At 51.0% G+C, this 18,672-nt stretch overlaps 1 protein-coding gene across 5 annotated transcripts in view; it reads left to right on the forward strand.

The window, feature by feature from the left end:
- MAST1 (microtubule associated serine/threonine kinase 1) overlaps positions 1-18,672 on the forward strand; it is a 45,182-nt gene that overhangs the window by 1,840 nt on the left and 24,670 nt on the right. For 2 of the 5 annotated variants that reach the window (XM_032265820.1, XM_032265824.1), the window contains exons 1-7: positions 3,338-3,534; positions 5,312-5,400; positions 5,842-5,917; positions 8,346-8,424; positions 14,014-14,174; positions 14,340-14,415; positions 14,573-14,782. In XM_032265820.1, coding sequence (XP_032121711.1) covers positions 3,452-3,534; positions 5,312-5,400; positions 5,842-5,917; positions 8,346-8,424; positions 14,014-14,174; positions 14,340-14,415; positions 14,573-14,782 — 774 coding nt within the window. In that variant the 5' untranslated portion in view covers positions 3,338-3,451. Of the gene's footprint in view, positions 1-3,158; positions 3,191-3,337; positions 3,535-5,311; positions 5,401-5,841; positions 5,918-8,345; positions 8,425-14,013; positions 14,175-14,339; positions 14,416-14,572; positions 14,783-18,672 lie in introns of those variants that run through there. The other 3 variants (XM_032265821.1, XM_032265822.1, XM_032265823.1) reach the window with 3 other exon arrangements.

Below are 18,672 nucleotides of genomic sequence, written 5' to 3' on the forward strand. Positions count from 1 at the left end.
CGAGAGGGAGTCTCGCTCTGTTGTCCAGGCTGGAGTGCATTGGCGCAACCTCCGCCTCCAGGATTCAAGCGATTCTCCTGCTTCAACTTCCCAAGTAGCTGGGATTACAGGCGTGCGCCACCACACTTGGCTAGTTTTTGTATTTTTAGTAGAGAGGGGGTTTCGCTATGTTGGCCAGGCTGGTCTTGAACTCTCCTGGCCCCGGGTGATCCACCCTCCTTGGCCTCCCAAAGTGCTGGGATTACAGGCGTGAGCCACCGCGCCTGGGGATCTTATACATAGATAGCATCCTGAGTTCGAATGCCCTCTCTGCAGTGTCAGCTGTTAATCCTGTGCAGGAGGAGCAGAATCCACTACGCAGAGCAGCTCTGCAGCTAAGGTTGGAGGTGGCGTCTGTCTACACTGACGCCAAAGATCCGAACTTCTGCCGCTCCAGTTTGACCCTTTTTTCGTCCCTAGAATGTTCGGGGGCGCTAGCGAATGGGGCTGGGTTCGAGGACTTCTTTGGCTAGTGCTTAAAAGCCCCCGTTAAGGACTTCTTCGGGTGGTGCTTAAAAGCCCCCCAATGGGCTTGCCCTCCAAGGCCGGGTTACCCGGGTCTGGACCCCCTGGGCTCTGTGGACATAAAAATCCAGGTCTTGATTTTGCTTGGGCCATTGAGGACACACAGCCAGGTCGTCTGCTCCTAGCTGCGGCTCATTCACGCGAATCATGCAAGGACAGAGGGAAAACCTGGTTTGGATTACCGGTCACCGGTAGCTCAGGAGGGCAAGGCTGCCCTTTGGCCTTGCCTATATGTTTGTCTGTTGTACAAGGGGGTGGGATGACCCTGTGCCCCATCCTCTGTCATGCAGCATGTCCCTCCTTAATAACTCCTGTTCTCAAGACTTAGTATTTATTGAGTGCTTGATATGTGCTAGGCACCATGCTAAGGGGCTAGGCATCTGCATCAACTCACAAAATCCTCAAGGAGACACGGAACTATTGGAAGGTCATTTGCCAAGGTCATAAAAGGCAAAATTGAGATTTGAATCTAGGCTTTTCTGCTTTTAGAGATCCTGGAAATAGTCTAGAACAAGAGTCCTCTCCAAAGGCCTTTTGAAATTCTCCCTCAAATCTTTCTATCTGCAGCCCCACTCAGCTTCCTTCCACCTCACCCTGTGGATAGAAAACAGGCTGGAAAGTGCTGCCTTTGTCCTTCATTCCTTTCCTCAGAAAAGGGGCAAGACCCCGTATCTCCTGATCCCTATAGTGACTTCCTGAGAGCTTGACAAATGGAACGTGACCTTCTTCAAATGTAGACACATAAAGTTAATAGCCACTAATTATTATTATTGTAATTATTTAAAATGCCCACGTGGTCATCACCTGACTTTCCATTTTATTATTTTAATTAATTTATTTTTTTGAGATGGAGTCTCGCTCTGTCGCCCAGGCTGAAATGCAGTGGCAGGATCTCGGCTCACTGCAACCTCCACTTCCCAGGTTCAAATGATTCTCCTGCCTTAGCCTTCCAAGTAGCTGGGACTACAGGCGCCCACTAGCACGCTTGGTGAATTCTGTATTTTTAGTAGTGACAGGGTTTCTCCATGTTGGTCAAGCTGGCCTTCTAAAGTGCTGGGATTACAGGCATGAGGCTGTAATTTTTGTATTTTTTGTAGAGACAGGGTTTCACCATATTGGTCAGGATGGTCTAGAGCTCCTACCTTGTGAATCCACTCGTTTTGGCCTCCCAAAGTGTTGGGATTACAGGCTGAGACACTGTGCCAAGCCAGCGATTTGTTTTATTTATTTTGAGATGGAGTTTCACTCTTGTTGCCCAGGCTGGAGTGCAATGGCACGATCTCGGCCCACCACAACCTCCGCCTCCTGGGTTCCATAGATTCTCCTGCCTCAGCCTCCAGAGTAGCTGGGATTACAGGCATGTACCAATGGCTAATTTTGCATTTTTAGTAGAGACGGAGTTTCTCCATGTTGGTCAGGCTGGTCTGGAACTCCTGATCTCATGTAATCCACCTGCCTCAGCCTCTCAAAGTGGTGGGATTACAGGTGTGAGCCACAGAACCCAGGCTTATTTTTTAATTTTTTAAAGCTTTTATCTTTTTTTTTTTTTTAATTGAGACGGTGTCTCACTCAAGCTGTGGTGCAATCATAGTTCACTGTAACCTCGACCTCCTAAGCTCAAACTATTTTCCCAACTCAGCCTCCCCAGTTCCCATTTTAAATCTCAGTTTTGAGTCACTCTACCTACATACCCCCTACCCCAACTCTGTGACTCTACCTGGCAGTCAGATAGATCTGTTGAGGTGTAGATGAGTCATTTATTCATTCAGCTTTTCATTCATTCATTGAGCATGCTAAGCTTCTTCCCGCCTCCATGCCTTTGTCCTTGCAGTTCCCTCTACCTGGAATACTCTCTCCACAGATCCTCCCATGGCTGGCTCTTATCTTTCGGCAGCCAGCTTAAAAGTTACCTCCACAGAGCATCCCTCTCTGACATGTCTCCATCCCAGCCATTGTGTCATATCACCTGTTTAATTTTATTCATAAGCCACATCATTGTCCAAAATTATTTCGTTCACTTCTACACTAATCTTTAGTGTCCCCTTTACCCTCTAAATGCTAGTCCCAAAAGGTCAGAAACATTTTTTTTTTTTTTCTCTTTGAGATAGAGTCTTGCCGAGTTGCTCAGGCTGGTGTCCAATCCTGGATTCAAGAAATTCTCCTGCCTCAGCCTCCCAAGTAGCTGGGACTAGAGGTGCACATCACCACACCGGGCTTGTAAATTATTCACTGCTGTGTCCCTAGTGCCTATGATAGGGTCAGTATACAGTAGGTGCTCAAGACATGGTTTTCAAATAAACATTCCTATTTCATTTGCACAATCACACACTGAGATGCCAACTCACTTGCCTTTATATGGGGCCTCGCTTGTGTACTTGAGGCACTGTTGGTCTCTGGGACTCAGGATAGGAATCACCCGGGGATCTTCTCCCCCAAGAAATTTGGCTCGCAATGCATGGCAAATGGTAAAAGTGACAAGGCTGAAGAGGGGCCTGTCTTACCCTGCTTCTGCTCCTCCAGAGAGCTGAGAATGCTTGTGGGCAGCAACGGCAGGTCCACGCTGACCTTCGTCGTTTTGCCCCTTTGCCTTCCAGAAGGATTTGCCCCTGCCTCGGAAAAGCAGCAGGTGAGCCTTGGGGAGATACTTGGCGGGGGCTGACCGCCCCTTCAGCCGGGGTGGGGACGTCAGGCGCTTGCGCGGGCGGGGCCTGACTCGCCGGCACGCAGCAGCGCCCTCTCTCGGCCAGCCGCAGCCGCAGGGCCCTCCCCTTCCCTGCCCTCCCCTGCCCGCTGCGGCTCCAGCCTCCGCCCCGCGCGCTTGCTCCCCGCGCCGCCGCCGCCGCCGCCGCCGCTGCCGCACCTGCCACCATGTCGCCGCCGCCGGGTCATGTCTGACTCTCTCTGGACCGCGCTTTCCAATTTCTCGATGCCCTCCTTCCCCGGCGGCAGTATGTTCCGCCGCACCAAGAGGTAGACCCCCGATCCCCTAGACACTGTCCCGGCCCTCCCCTCAAAAGCTGGTGCTCCGGGTGCTGTCGCAGGGCGGGGCCCGGGATGCTGCACCCAGTCCAGCTGCGCCAGAGGTGCTCGAGCAGCGCCTTCCCGCCGGGGACGGGGTTGTATGGGGGTCGATGTGGGCCGAGTCTGGGGGGATTGCACGCTGGAGACGACGGCCGCGGGGGGAGGAGGCTGCGCCACTGGGGGTTTGTGGCGCCTTTGTCTGCTGGCGCTGCGGGCTCCAAAGCCTGGTGGAGGTAGAGGAAGAAGGGGAGGCTGGGGGGCTTGGCACCCTCAGAACAATAGCCGCAGCCTGGCCTCCCCGCACCCCCATGCCGCGTGCTCCTGGACGCGCTAATATGCTCAGTCACTGCGGCTGTGGGTGAGGGGACGACGGAGGGGCTGGGGGCTCCCTCTTCGGGAACTAGGATGCTGAGGGTTAGAAAAAAGGGGGGGTTCATAACACAACCCCCACCAAGAACACAGCCTTACACTGAAAATAGTGACATACGGCATCACTAAGGACATGATGTCACACACACATACACACACCACAGCCCTAGTGGCCCAGATACACTGGGAGGTGCCACACATACCTAGCGTTGCAGCTGCCACAGGTCAGAACCATGCACAGACACACAGGGGCACCACGTCGTGTACACCTAGTAAGATGTCACACGCATGGTGATCCACACACAATTATGTCATCCAAGATGCACACATATGTGGCAATAACCTATCCATGCATCCAACAATGTCACAACACATGATATCATATCTAGGTATCTCACATACTGTGTCACACTGACATCAGGATAAACAGATGCAGAGACAGAACCATGCAAACTCACACGTTATCACATGCAAGACCCACCTAGAGGATGTCATATGTGGTGACATGTTGGGACACCGTTAATGTCACTAGATGTTAAATTCACACAATAGATGCTACAGACACATGACACACATGGTGAATGTCACACCCAGATGGAAGGACAGTATCTGACACAGACTCAGAATGCCACAAAAAGACATAGATACATGTAGTGGGGATCATGCATCCTGGCCAGGCGTGGTGGCAGGTGTCTGTAGTCCCAGCTACTCAGGAGGCTGAGGCGGAAGGGTCACTTGAGCCCAGCAGTTTAAGGCTGCAGTGAGCCACTGCAGACTGCATTCTAGCCTAGGCGACACAGCAAGATGATGACTAAAAAAAAAAAAGAAAAAAGAAAAAAAAAGAAAACTGCAGCCTGCCTGTGTTACAGCACACCTTGTTATGAACAAGTGGCATTTCACACTGTGTTACAGAGACACACAGATACGCAAATTGTGTCACACAAGATAAACCCAGGTGGTGTCACACATATCACACCAGAATGCGTTTCAGCGTCACACATTGCTGAATTCATACAGCGGATGCCACACATGGATACCTATAGTGACTGTCACGCATAGACTGAAGGAAACACACTCATATCACCAATGGTGTCACCTAGACACAATGCCATCACACATGACAGACACTGTGTCCTAAACATAATCCACACTGAGAGTTTCTCACACACATGTCCTATGCACATCGCCTGCCATACACAGGCTTGCAGAGGCCTCCAACACCTCCTCCTTCAAGAAGTCCTCCAAGCACACACGGATGGGAGATAGGCACGGATCTGAGACGGGAGGTCAGCTGGTTAGGCTCAAGGACTCACTGGGCTGCGGCCTGGCCCGCCCCTCTGCCTTGCCTTCCCCGCAGCTGCCGCACCAGTAACCGGAAAAGCCTCATCCTGACCAGCACTTCGCCCACGCTGCCAAGACCCCACTCTCCGCTACCAGGCCACCTAGGTGAGACCAGTGGCAGAGACTTGGTGGGTGCGGACCAGCCCACAGGAGGCGGGGCCTCAGGCGAGGAGGCGTGGTCACGCCACAGAAGGGTCGTGGTTTCGATGGAGGCGAACCGGATTGGATAAGGGGCGGGACCATGATTGTGTGGGTGTGGTCAGTCGCAGAGGGACGGGCACTGGTGGGCGGAGATTCAGGCGGGAGGGAACAGAAAGGAGGAGTCGTACCTGAGGGGTGGGGCCATCCCAGATGAAGGCAGAATCGGCTTGGAAGGGGTCGGACTGATTCGGCAAAGAAAAAATTTAGAGAGGCGGGGCCACAGGCGAACGGGGTGTGGTCTCCCCACAATGAGTGGGACTAGACAAAAGACAGGACAGGCTGCTGTTTGCAAGTCTCTTTAGGGAATAAGAGGCCTGACGGGATTTGCACCCGTTTCTCTCACAGGCAGCAGTCCCCTGGACAGCCCCCGAAACTTCTCCCCCAACACCCCCGCCCACTTCTCGTTTGCCTCTTCCCGAAGGTGAGTCCCTCCCCTCCGGGGAGTCAGAACCCTGTGCAGACCCTCCCCACCCACCGTCTGGGCTGCCATCTGTTCGCCTCCTAATTGCACCCGAGCTGGGGCCTGAGGGAGACCAGCGAGTGCCCCAAGGTCCCAGCGGGAATGAGCGCCTAGACTTCGGGGCGGGGCCTGTAAGAAGGCGGGGTCCAATAGCTGATCCGGAATGAGGAAGGGGGGGGCTCCCTTTGCGGCGGCGCGAAAGCGCGTGCGCCCTGGGCTCGGGGTTTTAGGCTCTCTGAGCCTCGCTCTCCTGGCCAGGTGTTTCCATAGCAACAGGACAGGCTAGCCAAGATGAGGTGCGCAAGCGCAGACTTCGCGATGCCCATGGAGGGACTCTTGGCCCCGAGGTGGGGGAGGACGACTAGGGCTGTTTCTCGAGGGGAGGAATCTCAGGTTTTCTTCCAAGGGTCTCTGAGGGTTTCTGGGGTGTCCTTAAATGAATTTTCTTCAGGCCTTTGGTGAAACTGGGGGAGGCAGAGCGGTTTCTCTGATGTTTTCTGGAGAAACTTTTCTGGAAGTTTAGGCCTGTCTCTTTTTCTTTGAACTCTATTCATTCTAAAACTGGTGTCTAGACACCTGCTATGTTCTTAGGAGCTGGGCGTATGGGGTCAATGACGTCCTGTCACTACCCTCTGAGTTGAATAGGGCAGGCAGGCCAGAGAATGGGGATCATTGCAAAGACTGATGAAGGCTGTGTTGTGAGAGTCAAGGGAGACTATGGGGACAGACGACAGCTCCCTTGGGAAAGTGGGGGAAACGCCTGTTGACCATGGAATTTAGCTGAGGGCAATAGAGAGCCGGGGCAAGGCTCTAGAATTGGGTCTCACGTGTTTATCCGCAAGCGGGGAGGGCTGAGTGAGGGCACTGCTGGGAGGAAGGAGGAAGGGAGAAGTCTAATGAATGGGGTGTGTGTGTCCTTGTAACTATGCAATCTGTGTGCTGGTGTTTGTGTGTGTAATTGTGACTGTGTGAGGGATCACATGCCTATTCAGTGGCATGAGTCTGCGAGTGTGGACATGTGTCTGTAGAACTGGAAGCATCTGTGAATATGTGAGGGAGCATGCCAGGTGTGTTTCCAGGTGAGTGTGCAATCTGTGTGGGTGTAAGCGTGTGTGTGTGTGGCTCTGAGATAATAAACGCAAAGTCACAGTGTTCACTGTCTCTCTCTTTTTTTCTTTTCTTGAGACGGAGTCGTGCTCTGTTGTCCAGGCTGGAGTGCAATGGCTCTATCTCAGCTCACTGCAATCTCTACCTCCCGGGTTCAATCAATTTTCCTGGCTCAGCCTCCCAAGTAGCTGGGATTACAGGCACCCACCACCACGTCCAGCTAATTTTTTGTATTTTTAGTAGAGACGGGTTTCACCAGATTGGTCAGGCTGGTCTCACACTTCTGACCTCAGGTGATCCGCCTGCCTTGGCCTCCCAAAATGCTAGGATTATAGGTGTGAGCCACCACACCTGGCCAGTGTTTATTGTCTCACAGCCACACACTCACAGGTGCACATGCCAATGTGTGTTGTGCACTCACATGATCACGTGCCAATGTGTGTCCCTGTGAGTGTGCATCTGCATTTGAGTGTGAATGAGTGTGTCGTGTGCAGATTTCAATGTGTGGTGTGAGCATGGGTGTCTGGAATGTACATCTGTGTGAATGCGAAAGTGTAGAGTATGTTTGGGTCAGTCTGTGGGTCTGAGTCTTTCTGTAAGCTCAAGTGTCAATAGGTGAGTGCATGTTTGGTCTTGCACGTGTGATTGTGTGTTAATGTGTGAGAGTGTGATATTTTGGTCCACGGATGGGACAGTGAATATGTGTGGCTGTCTGTATTGAGGAGTCATGTGTGCGTGTGTCTTGGGTGTGTGTGAAGTGTGAATGTGTGCACTGCTAGTATGTGAGCCTGACCTGATAGTCGTACCAACATTAATGGGTTTGGCTGCAACAGTGATTGTGTCTGAGTGCCCGAGAGTGTAAGGACATAAGATCCTATGTCAGAGTGTGTGTGGGGATGGGAGGGGTCTTTCTTTTCTGAGAAGACCCCAGAGTCTCCCTCTGAGAGCTTTCTCATGGAGTGTTCACTTGGGGGAGACTTCTAGAATGTCTCTGGAAAGGCTTCATTGGGCAGGGACTTTTCCAGTTCTTGGTGTCCACTCTGGATATTAAGAGAGGGGACCATGGGGAGGAGAGAAGGGATGGATCCTCCCACCAATTCCCTGTGCCTGCCTGGAAGAGTCCCTCTTTATCCCCTTGATTCTGACGGCCTTGAGGAATCTCAGAGTGCAGATATGTTCCCCAGCCCCCACCCTGGCCGTGGCCAGTGGCTTCACCTACACCCTGAGGAATGGGGGCACCGCTGGGGCCTGGTGGCTTCTGAGCACCTTGGCTGGGTTCCAGGGCGGACGGACGCCGGTGGTCTCTGGCCTCTCTCCCTTCATCCGGCTATGGCACCAACACACCCAGCTCCACCGTCTCGGTGAGTGTGGCAAGTGGGTGGAGTGGGCGGATGGGTAAGGAATGCAGGGGCCCCTCCAGCCTGAAGACCCACACCCAGCAGTCCAGGCTGGGCTTGATTACTATTTAGGGCCAGGCACAGTGGCTTTTATGCCTGTAATCCCAGTGCTTTGGGAGGCCACGGCAGGAGAATTGCTTGAGCCCAGGAGTTCAAGACCAGCCTGGGCAACCCTTGTCCCTATAAAAAACTAAAAGTTAGTTTGACATGTTGGTACACACTTGTGGTCCCTGCCATTTGGGAGGTTGAGATGGGAGGATCGTTTGAGCCTGGGAGGTCTAGGCTACAGTGAGCTGAGATTGCACCGCTATCCTCCAGTCAGGAAGACAAAGTGAGAAAAAAAAAAAAGAGAGAGAGTTTGGGTTTCCCCATTCTTCAAGAGTGTCCACTTGACTATCTATTAAAGAGTTATGGGTCCACCCCACCCAAAGCCCTATTCTCTGCCCTGAACACATTTCTGGGAGGGCCCTTCCTACTCATTTCTGACTCACTCATTTACAGCTGGTGGCATAAAGCTCTGTGAGTTAAGCCATTTACCCTGATGTCAGCAGCTGGGCTGCGTCTGTCCACAGCTTTCACCCAGAGTCCATTTGCTCACCCCCTGCAATACCCAAAGTCTCTCCATCTGCTCCCTTTTCTACCCATGCCCATGGTTCCCTTTTCCATCCGTTGGCACAACGTTCAGCAGACATTTATTATGAGACTGTCATACAGGCGGGTTCTATAAGCCAGGCCAGAGTGCAAATATTCCCGCAGCCCTCATAAGGGAAGATGAGCCAGGAAGAAGGCATCCACAAAATAGAATGGTCAAAACTTTGGGTTTTTTTTTCTTTTATAGAGATGGAATTTTGCCATGTTGGTCAGGCTGCTCTTGAACTCCTGACCACAGGTGATCCACCCACCTCAGCCTCCCAAAGTGCTGGGATTACAGGCATGAACCACCAGGCCCAGCTAGAATGGTCAGAACTTTGATGCAAGTAGCACAAGGTGAAGTGATAGCAGAGGAGAGGCATGTGACTCAGCTTGGGGGGTTGTCAAGGAAGGCTTCCTGGAGGAGGTGACATTGAAGCCAAGACAAAGGACCAGCAGGAGTTTGGCAGGTGGAAGAGAGGGAAGAAGAGTGTTTCAGGTAGGGGGAACAGCATGGTGCAGACCTCTAGAGAGCACAGAAAACTGGCAGTGTTTGGAAAGTTGAAAGTAGCCTTGTGTGGCTGGAACTTTGGGTTGCAGGGGAGGAATAGAGATGAGGCAGCCCATGACCCTGATCAGGCTGGAACCTTGTCAGCCAGGGCAGCGAGGGAGGCTTTATTCTAAATCCAGTGGGGGAGCCATGGAATGGCTGTATTTCTTTATCTAAATTATACTAAAATTTCAGTTTGATGGCTGGGCACCGGTGTCTCATGCCTGTAATCCCAGCACTTTGGGAGACTGAGGCGGGTGGATCAGAAGGTCAGGAGTTCAAGACCAGCCTGGCCAAGATGGTGAAAGCCCGTCTCTACTAAAAATACAAAAATTAGCCAAGCGTGGTGGCGGGCGCCTGTAATCCCAGCTACTTGGGAGGCTGAAGCAGAGAATTGCTTGAACCCGGGAGGCAGAGGCTGTAGTGAGCTGAGATCACACCACTGCACTACAGCCTGGGTGACAGAGTGAGACTCCATCTCAAATAAATAAATAAATAAAATTGTGATTCTGTAGACTACAGATAATGTACACAATTTAAAAAATAAAAGAGATGGACGGGAAGTGAGCAATGTGATGTTTAAAACTATTGTTCTGGCCAGGCGCAGTGGCCCATGTCTGTAATCCCACCATTTTGGGAGGCTGAAGCATGTGGATCATTTGAGGTCAGGAGTTTGAGGCCAGCCTGGCCACATGGTGAAACCCCATCTCTAGTAAAAATACAAAAATTAGCCGGACATGGTGGTGGGCACCCGTAATCCCAGCTACTCGGAGGACTGAGGCAGGGAGAATTGCTTGAACCTGAGAAGTGGAGGTTGCAGTGAGCCAAGACTGCACCACTGCACTCCAGCCTGGGAGACAGAACAAGACTCTGTCTCAAAAAAAAAAGATATTTGGTGGGGCATGGTGGCTTACACCTGTAATTCCAACACTATGGGAGGTTGAGACAGGAAAATCACTTGAGTTTGAGACCAACCTGGGCAACTGGGCAACATGGTGAAGCCCTGTTTCTACAAAAAAAAAAAAAAAAAAAAAATTAGCCAGGTGTGGTGGCTTGTGCCTGTAGTTCCAGCTGCTCAGGAGGCTGAGATGTAAGGATTGCTTGAGGCCAGGAGGTGGAGGTTGCAGTGAGCTGAGGTCAAGCCACTGCACTCCAGCCTGGGGGACAGAGAAAAACCCTGTCTCAGCCGGGCACGGTGGCTCACGTTTGTATTCTTAGCACTTTGGGAGGCTGAGGCGGGCGGATCACCTGAGGTCAGGAGTTCAAGACTAGCCTGACCAACATAGTGAAACCCCGTTTTAAAAAACAAAAATAAAAACAAAAACAAAACCCGTGTCTCAAAATAAAATAAAGTAAAATAAAAAGAAATAAAGCAAGAGGAGGGCCAGGTATAGTGGCTCATGCCTGTAATCCTAGCACATTTTTTTTTTTGAGATGGAGTCTCACTCTGTTACCCAGGCTGGAGTGCAGTGGCATCATGTTGGCTCACTGCATGCAACCTCTGCCTCCTGGTTTCAAGCAATTCTCCTGCCTTAGCCTCCCGAGTAGCTGAGATTATAGGCACCTACCACCACACCCAGCTAGTTTTTAAATATTTTTAGTAGAGATGGGGTTTCACCCTGTTGGCCTGGCTGGTCTCAAACTCCTGACCTCAGGTGATCCGCCCACCTTGGCCTCCCAAAGTACTGGGATTACAGTCATGAGCCACTGTACCAGCCCTCAATCCCAGCACTTTGAGAGGCCTGGGTTCCTGCTTGAACCTAGAAGTTGGAAGCCAGCCTGGGCAACATAGCAAGACCCTGTCTTTGCAAAAATAACATAATTAGCCAAGCATGGTGTAGGCCCAGCTACACAGAAGGTAGAGGTGGGAAGATTACTTGAGCCTAGGAATTTGAGGCCTCCATGAGCCATGATTGCACTACCTCACTGTAGCCTGGGTGACACAAGACCATCTCTCTCTTTTTTTAAATTTTAGATACTTTTTTTTCTTTTTGAGACAGGATCTCGCTCTGTTGCCCAGGCCGGAGTACAAGGGCATGATCTCAGCTCACTGCCACCTCCACCTCCCGGGTTCAAGCCATTCTACTGCCTCAGCCTCTTAAGTAGCTGGGATTACAGGCACGCACCACCATACCAGGCTAATTTTTGTATTTTTAGTAGAGGCAGGGTTTCACCATGTTCCTCAGGCTGGTCTCAAACTCCTGATCTCGTGAATTGCCTGCCTTGGTCTCCCAAAGTGCTGGGATTACAGGCTGGAACCACCACACCTAGCCCAATTTTATATATATATATATATATATATATATATATATTATATTTTTTTTTTTTTTAAGAGACGGGGTCTATAGGGTCCAGCCCTATAGGGTTCTGTGAGCCCCTCCCTGCTGGCGCAGAGATGAGAAACTATAGAAATAAAAGACACAGACACAGAGATAGAGAAAAGAGTTTGGACGTGGGGGTCCACTGCCAACCAAAGCTTGGAGACCTTCAGTGGCACCGAGTGCCTGGACACTCTGACTTTTATTGAGTACAAAGCAGGGGGCAGGGAAGATAGGGTGAGGTACTGGTGGTCGGTGATAGGGTCAGGTCAATCACGTGTCTCGAAGATAGGGGGCCCAAGACTTTCAAGTAGCCGAGGAGAGGAGAAAAGCTGATGCTTCAGCTCTCTTTGCATATTTGTCAGAAATATCAAGGACACTAAGATTATGTTACTATTATTAATTCTTATTTTTTAAGAAAAAGAGAAACCAGGTGCAGAAGCAGGGCCTGAGAGTGGGCATGGAACGGGACCGCTGAAGCACAGCATCACATAGACACAGTTAAGCCCCCGGATGTCTGCGGGCTTCCCTGACAGTGTCAGGCCTTGCCACAAGAGCTTGGAGAAGCGGAGTTTTCTCCTAACTCTCCCAGGAAGGAGAGGTCTCTGTTATTTTGGACATCTCCTCCCCTCGCTGGCTAAACAGTGGGTGCTTTCACAGCGCTGGCGCTGCCGCACAGCCGAGGCGCCCTCCAGCAGCACTTACGCGGGCGTGACAGAGGGCTCAGAGCATCTTGCCTTAGGATCACTTTGTTCACAATGTCCCCTCAGTTCCATGCTTCATAACCCAATAGTCATTAGTAAAATCAAAGGTTATATTGAGCATATATCTTTATGATTGTATGTGAGTAACTATAAGATTATATGTGATTATATAAAGGAATAACTATGTGCCTACATTTCTAATCTTTTCCAAGTCAATATTTTTATGGGAACAGGCTGAGGCTTTAGACCCTTGACATGGCACTTGCGGAGTTTCCCCCATACAGGGGTCTCGCTGTGTTGTCCAGGCTGGAGTGCGGTGGCTATTCACAGGCACGATCCCACTATTGATCAGCTAGGGAGTTTTGACCTGCTATGTTTCCGACCTGGGCCAGTTCACCCCTCCTTAGGCAACCTGGTGGTGCCCTGCTCCTGGGAGGTCACCATATTGATGCCGAACTTAATGTAGACACCCCATCAGCATAGTGCACTACAGCCCAGAACTCCTGGGCTCAAGTGATCCTCCTACCTCAGCCTCCCAAGTAGCTGGGACTACAGGCATGTGCCACTGCACCCGGCACCCAGCCTAATTTTAAATAATTTTAACAAATAGAGACAAGGTTTCACCATGTTGCCCAGATTGGTGTCAAACTCCTGGTCTCAAGTGATCCTCCTGCCTTTGCCTCCCAAAGTGCTGGGATTATAGGTGTGAGTCACTATACTCAGTGGAGACCCTGTCTCTAAAATAATAATAAAAAAAATAATAAAGCAAGAGGAAACAAGATAGAGTAGGGATAGGGAATAAAGGGCGTCTGTTCAGAGGAGGTCTTCCCGAGGGCTGACATTGAAGCAAAGATTTGAAGGATGAGAAGGAAGAATTCATAGTAGATGTGCTCCAAGCAGAACAGCCACTGCAAAGGCCCTGAGGAAGGAGCTTGCCTGGCTTGTCCAAGGACCATCAAAGAAGCCACTCGGCTGGGTGGGGTGGCTCACTCTTGTAATCTCAGCACTTTGGGAGGCAGAGACAGATGGATCACCTGAGGTCAGGAGATCAAGACCAGCCTGGCCAACATGGTGAAACCCTGTCTCTACTAAAAAAACTCCTCTTCTGAACAGAGGAGGATCATGACTTGATCCAAGCTTTAACAGACTTGCTGTCTCCACCCCTGTCTGTCCCTGTCCACCTGTATGTAGCCAAGAGTCCCAGCCAGGACCCTGGATCCAAGAATCATAAATCAGGTCCTGATCCTGGCCTTGCCCAGTGGCCCCATCAGCCCTGGGAGTCCCAGCTCAGGGTCCCGAGCTGTTGGGGGGCCCACGGTGGCTCTGACCCCGGCCCCGCCCCTCTCCCCAGTCCTCCTGCTCCTCCCAGGAGCGCCTGCACCAGCTGCCCTACCAGCCCACGGTGGATGAGCTCCACTTCCTCTCCAAACACTTTGGGAGCACCGAGAGCATCACAGACGAGGATGGTGGCCGTCGCTCCCCAGCCGTGCGGCCCCGCTCGCGCAGCCTCAGGTGAGCAGGCATCCCTTCTCCTTCGCACCAAGGTGGTGATCTGAGGACTGGTGCATTGAGAGACCCCTGTCCCCGCGAATAAAAGGGTTACACCTGGGGGCGGGGCGGGCCTCTCTGCGGGCTTAGAGACAGGGAACTGGACAGAATGGGCTTCTCTCCCCGCAGCCCCGGGCGCTCCCCCTCCTCCTACGACAACGAAATCGTGATGATGAATCATGTCTACAAGGAGAGGTTCCCGAAGGTGAGGCGGGAACCGAGGCGGTCGCAGGGTGACCTGGCGGCCTGGACTCTCGCTCGCCTTATCCCCGCGCGCCCCCTGGCGGTCTCCGTGCGCAGCGTGGGCTCCTGGCGGCCACAGCCTCCGGGCACAGCCCCGCGCCCCTCCGTCCCTCCCGCAGGCTACCGCGCAGATGGAGGAGAAGCTGCGCGATTTCGCCCGCGCCTACGAACCTGACAGCGTTCTGCCGCTGGCCGATGGTGTGCTCAGCTTTATCCACCACCAGATCATCGAGCTGGCCCGGGACTGCCTGACAAAGTCCCGCGACGGCCTCATCACCACCGTTTACTTCTACGAATTGCAGGAAAACCTGGAGAAGCTCCTTCAAGATGTGAGTGCACAGGGAGGCTGGGCCGATCTCAGGCTTGGCACCCCCAAATGTGCCCAATGCACCCCTTGCTTCACCCCACATCCATTCAGGGAGCTCCTACCACGTGCCAGGCACTGGCGCGGAGCTGAGGACTCAGGGGTGGAAGTGTTCTCTTCCTGAGCGAAGAGGCAGGAATTTCACCTCCCTGATTTCCTTTAGGTCTTTGCTCAAATATCACCTTCCCAGGTGGCTTCTTAGGTGGCCCCTAGCCATTTAAAATATCAAACTCTGCCGGGCACGGTGGCTCACACCTGTAACCCTAGCACTCTGGGAGACCAAGGCGGGTGGATCACCTGAGGTCAGGAGTTCAAGACCAGCCTGGCCAACATGAGGAAACCCCATCTCTACTAAAAATACAAAAATTAGCTGGGCACGGTGGCAGGCACCTGTAATCCCAGGTACCTGGGTGGGTGAGGCAGGAGAACCCTTGAACTTGGGAGGCAGAGGTTGCAGTGAGTTGAGATCATACCATTGCACTCCAGCCTGAGCAATAAAAGCGAAACTCCGTCTCAAAAAATAAGTATATACAAAACTCCATCTCAAAAAATAAATAAATAAAATAAAATATTAAACTCTGCTCACTTTTATTACCCACTTTCTCCTTAGTTTCTCCTTGACACCCAGCACCATCCATCATACTGTGTATTTTTGCTTATTTTATTTCATGTCTCTCCTTCTCCAATGTCAGCCACATAGGTGGTGGGGGCAGGCGGGGTGTTTTGTGTTCTGTTCACTGCTATGTCCCTGCTATTTGGAACGATATCCAGCACAGAGTAGGTGCGCAACACATGTTGTGTACGTTGATGCATGAATGTCCATTTGCAGTAGTGTTCACCTGCAGTCCCAGGTACTTAGGAGGCTGAGGTGGGAGGATTGCTTGAGGTCAGGAGTTTGAGACCAGCTTGGGCAATATAGCAAGGCTTCATCTCTAAAACAATAAAAAAAAGCCGGGCGCGGTGGCTCACGCCTGTAATCCCAGCACTTTGGGAGGCCGAGGCGGGTGGATCACGAGGTCAAGAGATCGAGGCCATCCTGGTCAACATGGTGAAACCCCATCTCTACTAAAAATACAAAAAATCAGCTGGGCATGGTGGCGCGTGCCTGTAATCCCAGCTACTCAGGAGGCTGAGGCAGGAGAATTGCCTGAACCCAGGAGGCGGAGGTTGCGGTGAGCCGAGATCGCGCCATTGCACTCCAGCCTGGGTAACAAGAGCGAAACTCCGTCTCAAAAAATATAAATAAATAAATAAATAAAATTAAAAAATAAAAAAAAAGTTTTAAAAAAATCAGCTAGGTGTAGTGGTACACACTTGTTTACCCAGCTACTTGAGAGGCTGAGGGAGGAGGATCACTTGATGATTCATTAATTCCACCAATATTTATTTATTTATTTATTTTTAATTTTAATTTTTTTGGAGACAGAGTCTCACTTTGTCCCCCAGGCTGGAGTGCAGTGGCACAATCTCAGCTCGCTGCAACTTCTGCCTCTCAGGTTCAAGCAATTCTTATGCCTCAGCCTTTTGAGTAGCTGGGGTCACAGGCACCCACCACCACACCTGATTAATTTTGGTATTTTTAGTAGAGACAGGGTTTCACCATGTTGGCCAGGCTGGTCTCAAACTCCTGACCTCAGGTGATCCACCCAAAGTGCTGGGATTACAGGTGTGAGCCACCTCGCCTGGCCCCTACCGATATTTATTAAGCACCTACTTTGTGCCTGGCTCTAGCCTAGAAGCTGGGAAATCAACTGGAAATAGAATAAAAATTGTCTTTAGTTGTGGTTTTAATGAAAGCAAACTAATCAATAATATTTTCATTGAAACTACTGGAATTTTATTTTTTATTTTTTTTTTTTTTGAGACGGAGTTTCGCTCTTGTTACCCAGGCTGGAGTGCAATGGCGCGATCTCGGCTCACCGCAACCTCCGCCTCCTGGGTTCAGGCAATTCTCCTGCCTCAGCCTCCTGAGTAGCTGGGATTACAGGCACGCGCCACCATGCCCAGCTGATTTTTTGTATTTTTAGTAGAGACGGGGTTTCAACATGTTGACCAGGATGGTCTCGATCTCTTGACCTCGTGATCCACCCGCCTCGGCCTCCCAAAGTGCTGGGATTACAGGCTTGAGCCACCGCGCCCGGCCAGAATTTTTTTTTTTTTTTAGAGACGGGGTTTCAACATCTTGGCCAGGCTGGTCTTGAACTCCTGACCTCGTGATCTGCCCACCTCTTCCTCCCAAAGTGCTGGGATTACAGGCATGAGCCACCTCACTGGGCCGAGCCATTAGACATTTTTAAAGACATGTTAAAACACGTTTAGGTTGATACACTTCTGTTGCCTCAAGTTACAGTATGGCTAGGCACAGCCTGTTGGATTCTGTCTTTATTTAATTTTCTTTCTCTTTTTTTTTTTTTTTTGGATGGAGTTTCACTCTTGTTGCCCAGGGTGGAGTATAGTGGCACCATCTCAGCTCACCACAACCTCTGCTTCCCAGATTCAAGCGATTCTCTGCCTCAGCCTCCCAAGTAGCTGGGATTACAGGCATGCGCCACCATGCCTGGCTAATTTTGTAGAGATACAGTTTCTTCATATTGGTCAAGCTGGTCTTGAACTCCCGACCTCAAGTGATTCGCCGGCCTTGGCCTCCCAAAGTGTTGGGATTACAGGTGTGAGCTATGCCTGGCCCTCTTTTTTTTTCTTTTGAGATGGGGGGCTCTCTATATTGCCCAGTGTGATCTTGAACTCCTGGGCTCAAGCAATCCTCCTGCCTCAGCCTCCTAAGTAGCTAGGATTATAGGCATGCACCATCACATCTGGCTTAAATTTTGATATTTTGCTTATGATAGATTTTTGGCACTAATTTTAGGTTTTTCAAGTATTGCAATAAGATATTAGCTCTTTCTTTCTTTCTTTTTTTTTAAGACAGAGACTCACTCTGTCACCCAGGCTGGAGTGCAGTGGTGTGATCTTGGCCCACTGCAACCTCCACCTCCTGGGTTCAAGTGATTCTCCTGCCTCAGCCTTCTGAGTAGCTGGGATTACAAGTGTGTGCCACCAAACCCAGCTAATTTTTTGTATTTTTAGTAGGGAAGGGGTTTCACCATGTGGGCCAGGCTGGTCTCAAACTCCTGACCTCAAGTGATTCATCCACCTCTGCCTCCCAAAGTGCTGAGATTACAAGCGTGAGCCACCTCTTTTTCTTTTTTGTTTTTGAGACAGGGTTTCCCTCTGCCACCCAGGCTGGAGTGCAGTGGCACAATCAGCTCACTGCAGCCTTGGCCCCCGGGGTTCAAGCAGTTCTCCCACTTCAGCCTCCCAGGTAGCTAGGACTACAGGTGCACACTATCACACTTGGCTAATTTTCTTTTTGTAGAGATAGGGTCTTACTATGGTTTTGTTGTTTGTTTTTTTGTTATTGCTTTTGTTTTGAGATGGTGTCTTGCTCTGTCCCAGGCTGGAGTGCAGTGACTCAATCTTGGCTTACTGTAACTTATGCCTTCCGGGTTCATGAGATTCTCCTGCCTCAGCCTATGTGTAGTGGGATTACAGGTGCACACCACCATGCCTGGCAAGTTTTTGCATTTTTAATTTTTCTTTCTTTTTTTTTTTTTTTGGAAGGAGTTTCACTCTTGTTACCCAGGCTAGAGTGCAATGGCGCGATCTCGGCTCACCGCAACCTCTGCCTCCCGGGTTCAGGCAATTCTCCTGCCTCAACCTCCTGAGTAGCTGGGATTACAGGCATGCACCACCATGCCCAGCTAATGTTTTGTATTTTTAGTAGAGACAGGGTTTCACCATGTTGACCGGGATGTTCTTGATCTCTTGACCTCGTGATCCACCCACCTCGGCCTCCCA

This window comes from Sapajus apella, unplaced genomic scaffold (assembly GCF_009761245.1).
Source record: "Sapajus apella isolate SASKATOON/1434 unplaced genomic scaffold, GSC_monkey_1.0 scaffold152, whole genome shotgun sequence".
Classification (NCBI taxonomy): Eukaryota; Metazoa; Chordata; class Mammalia; order Primates; family Cebidae; genus Sapajus; species Sapajus apella.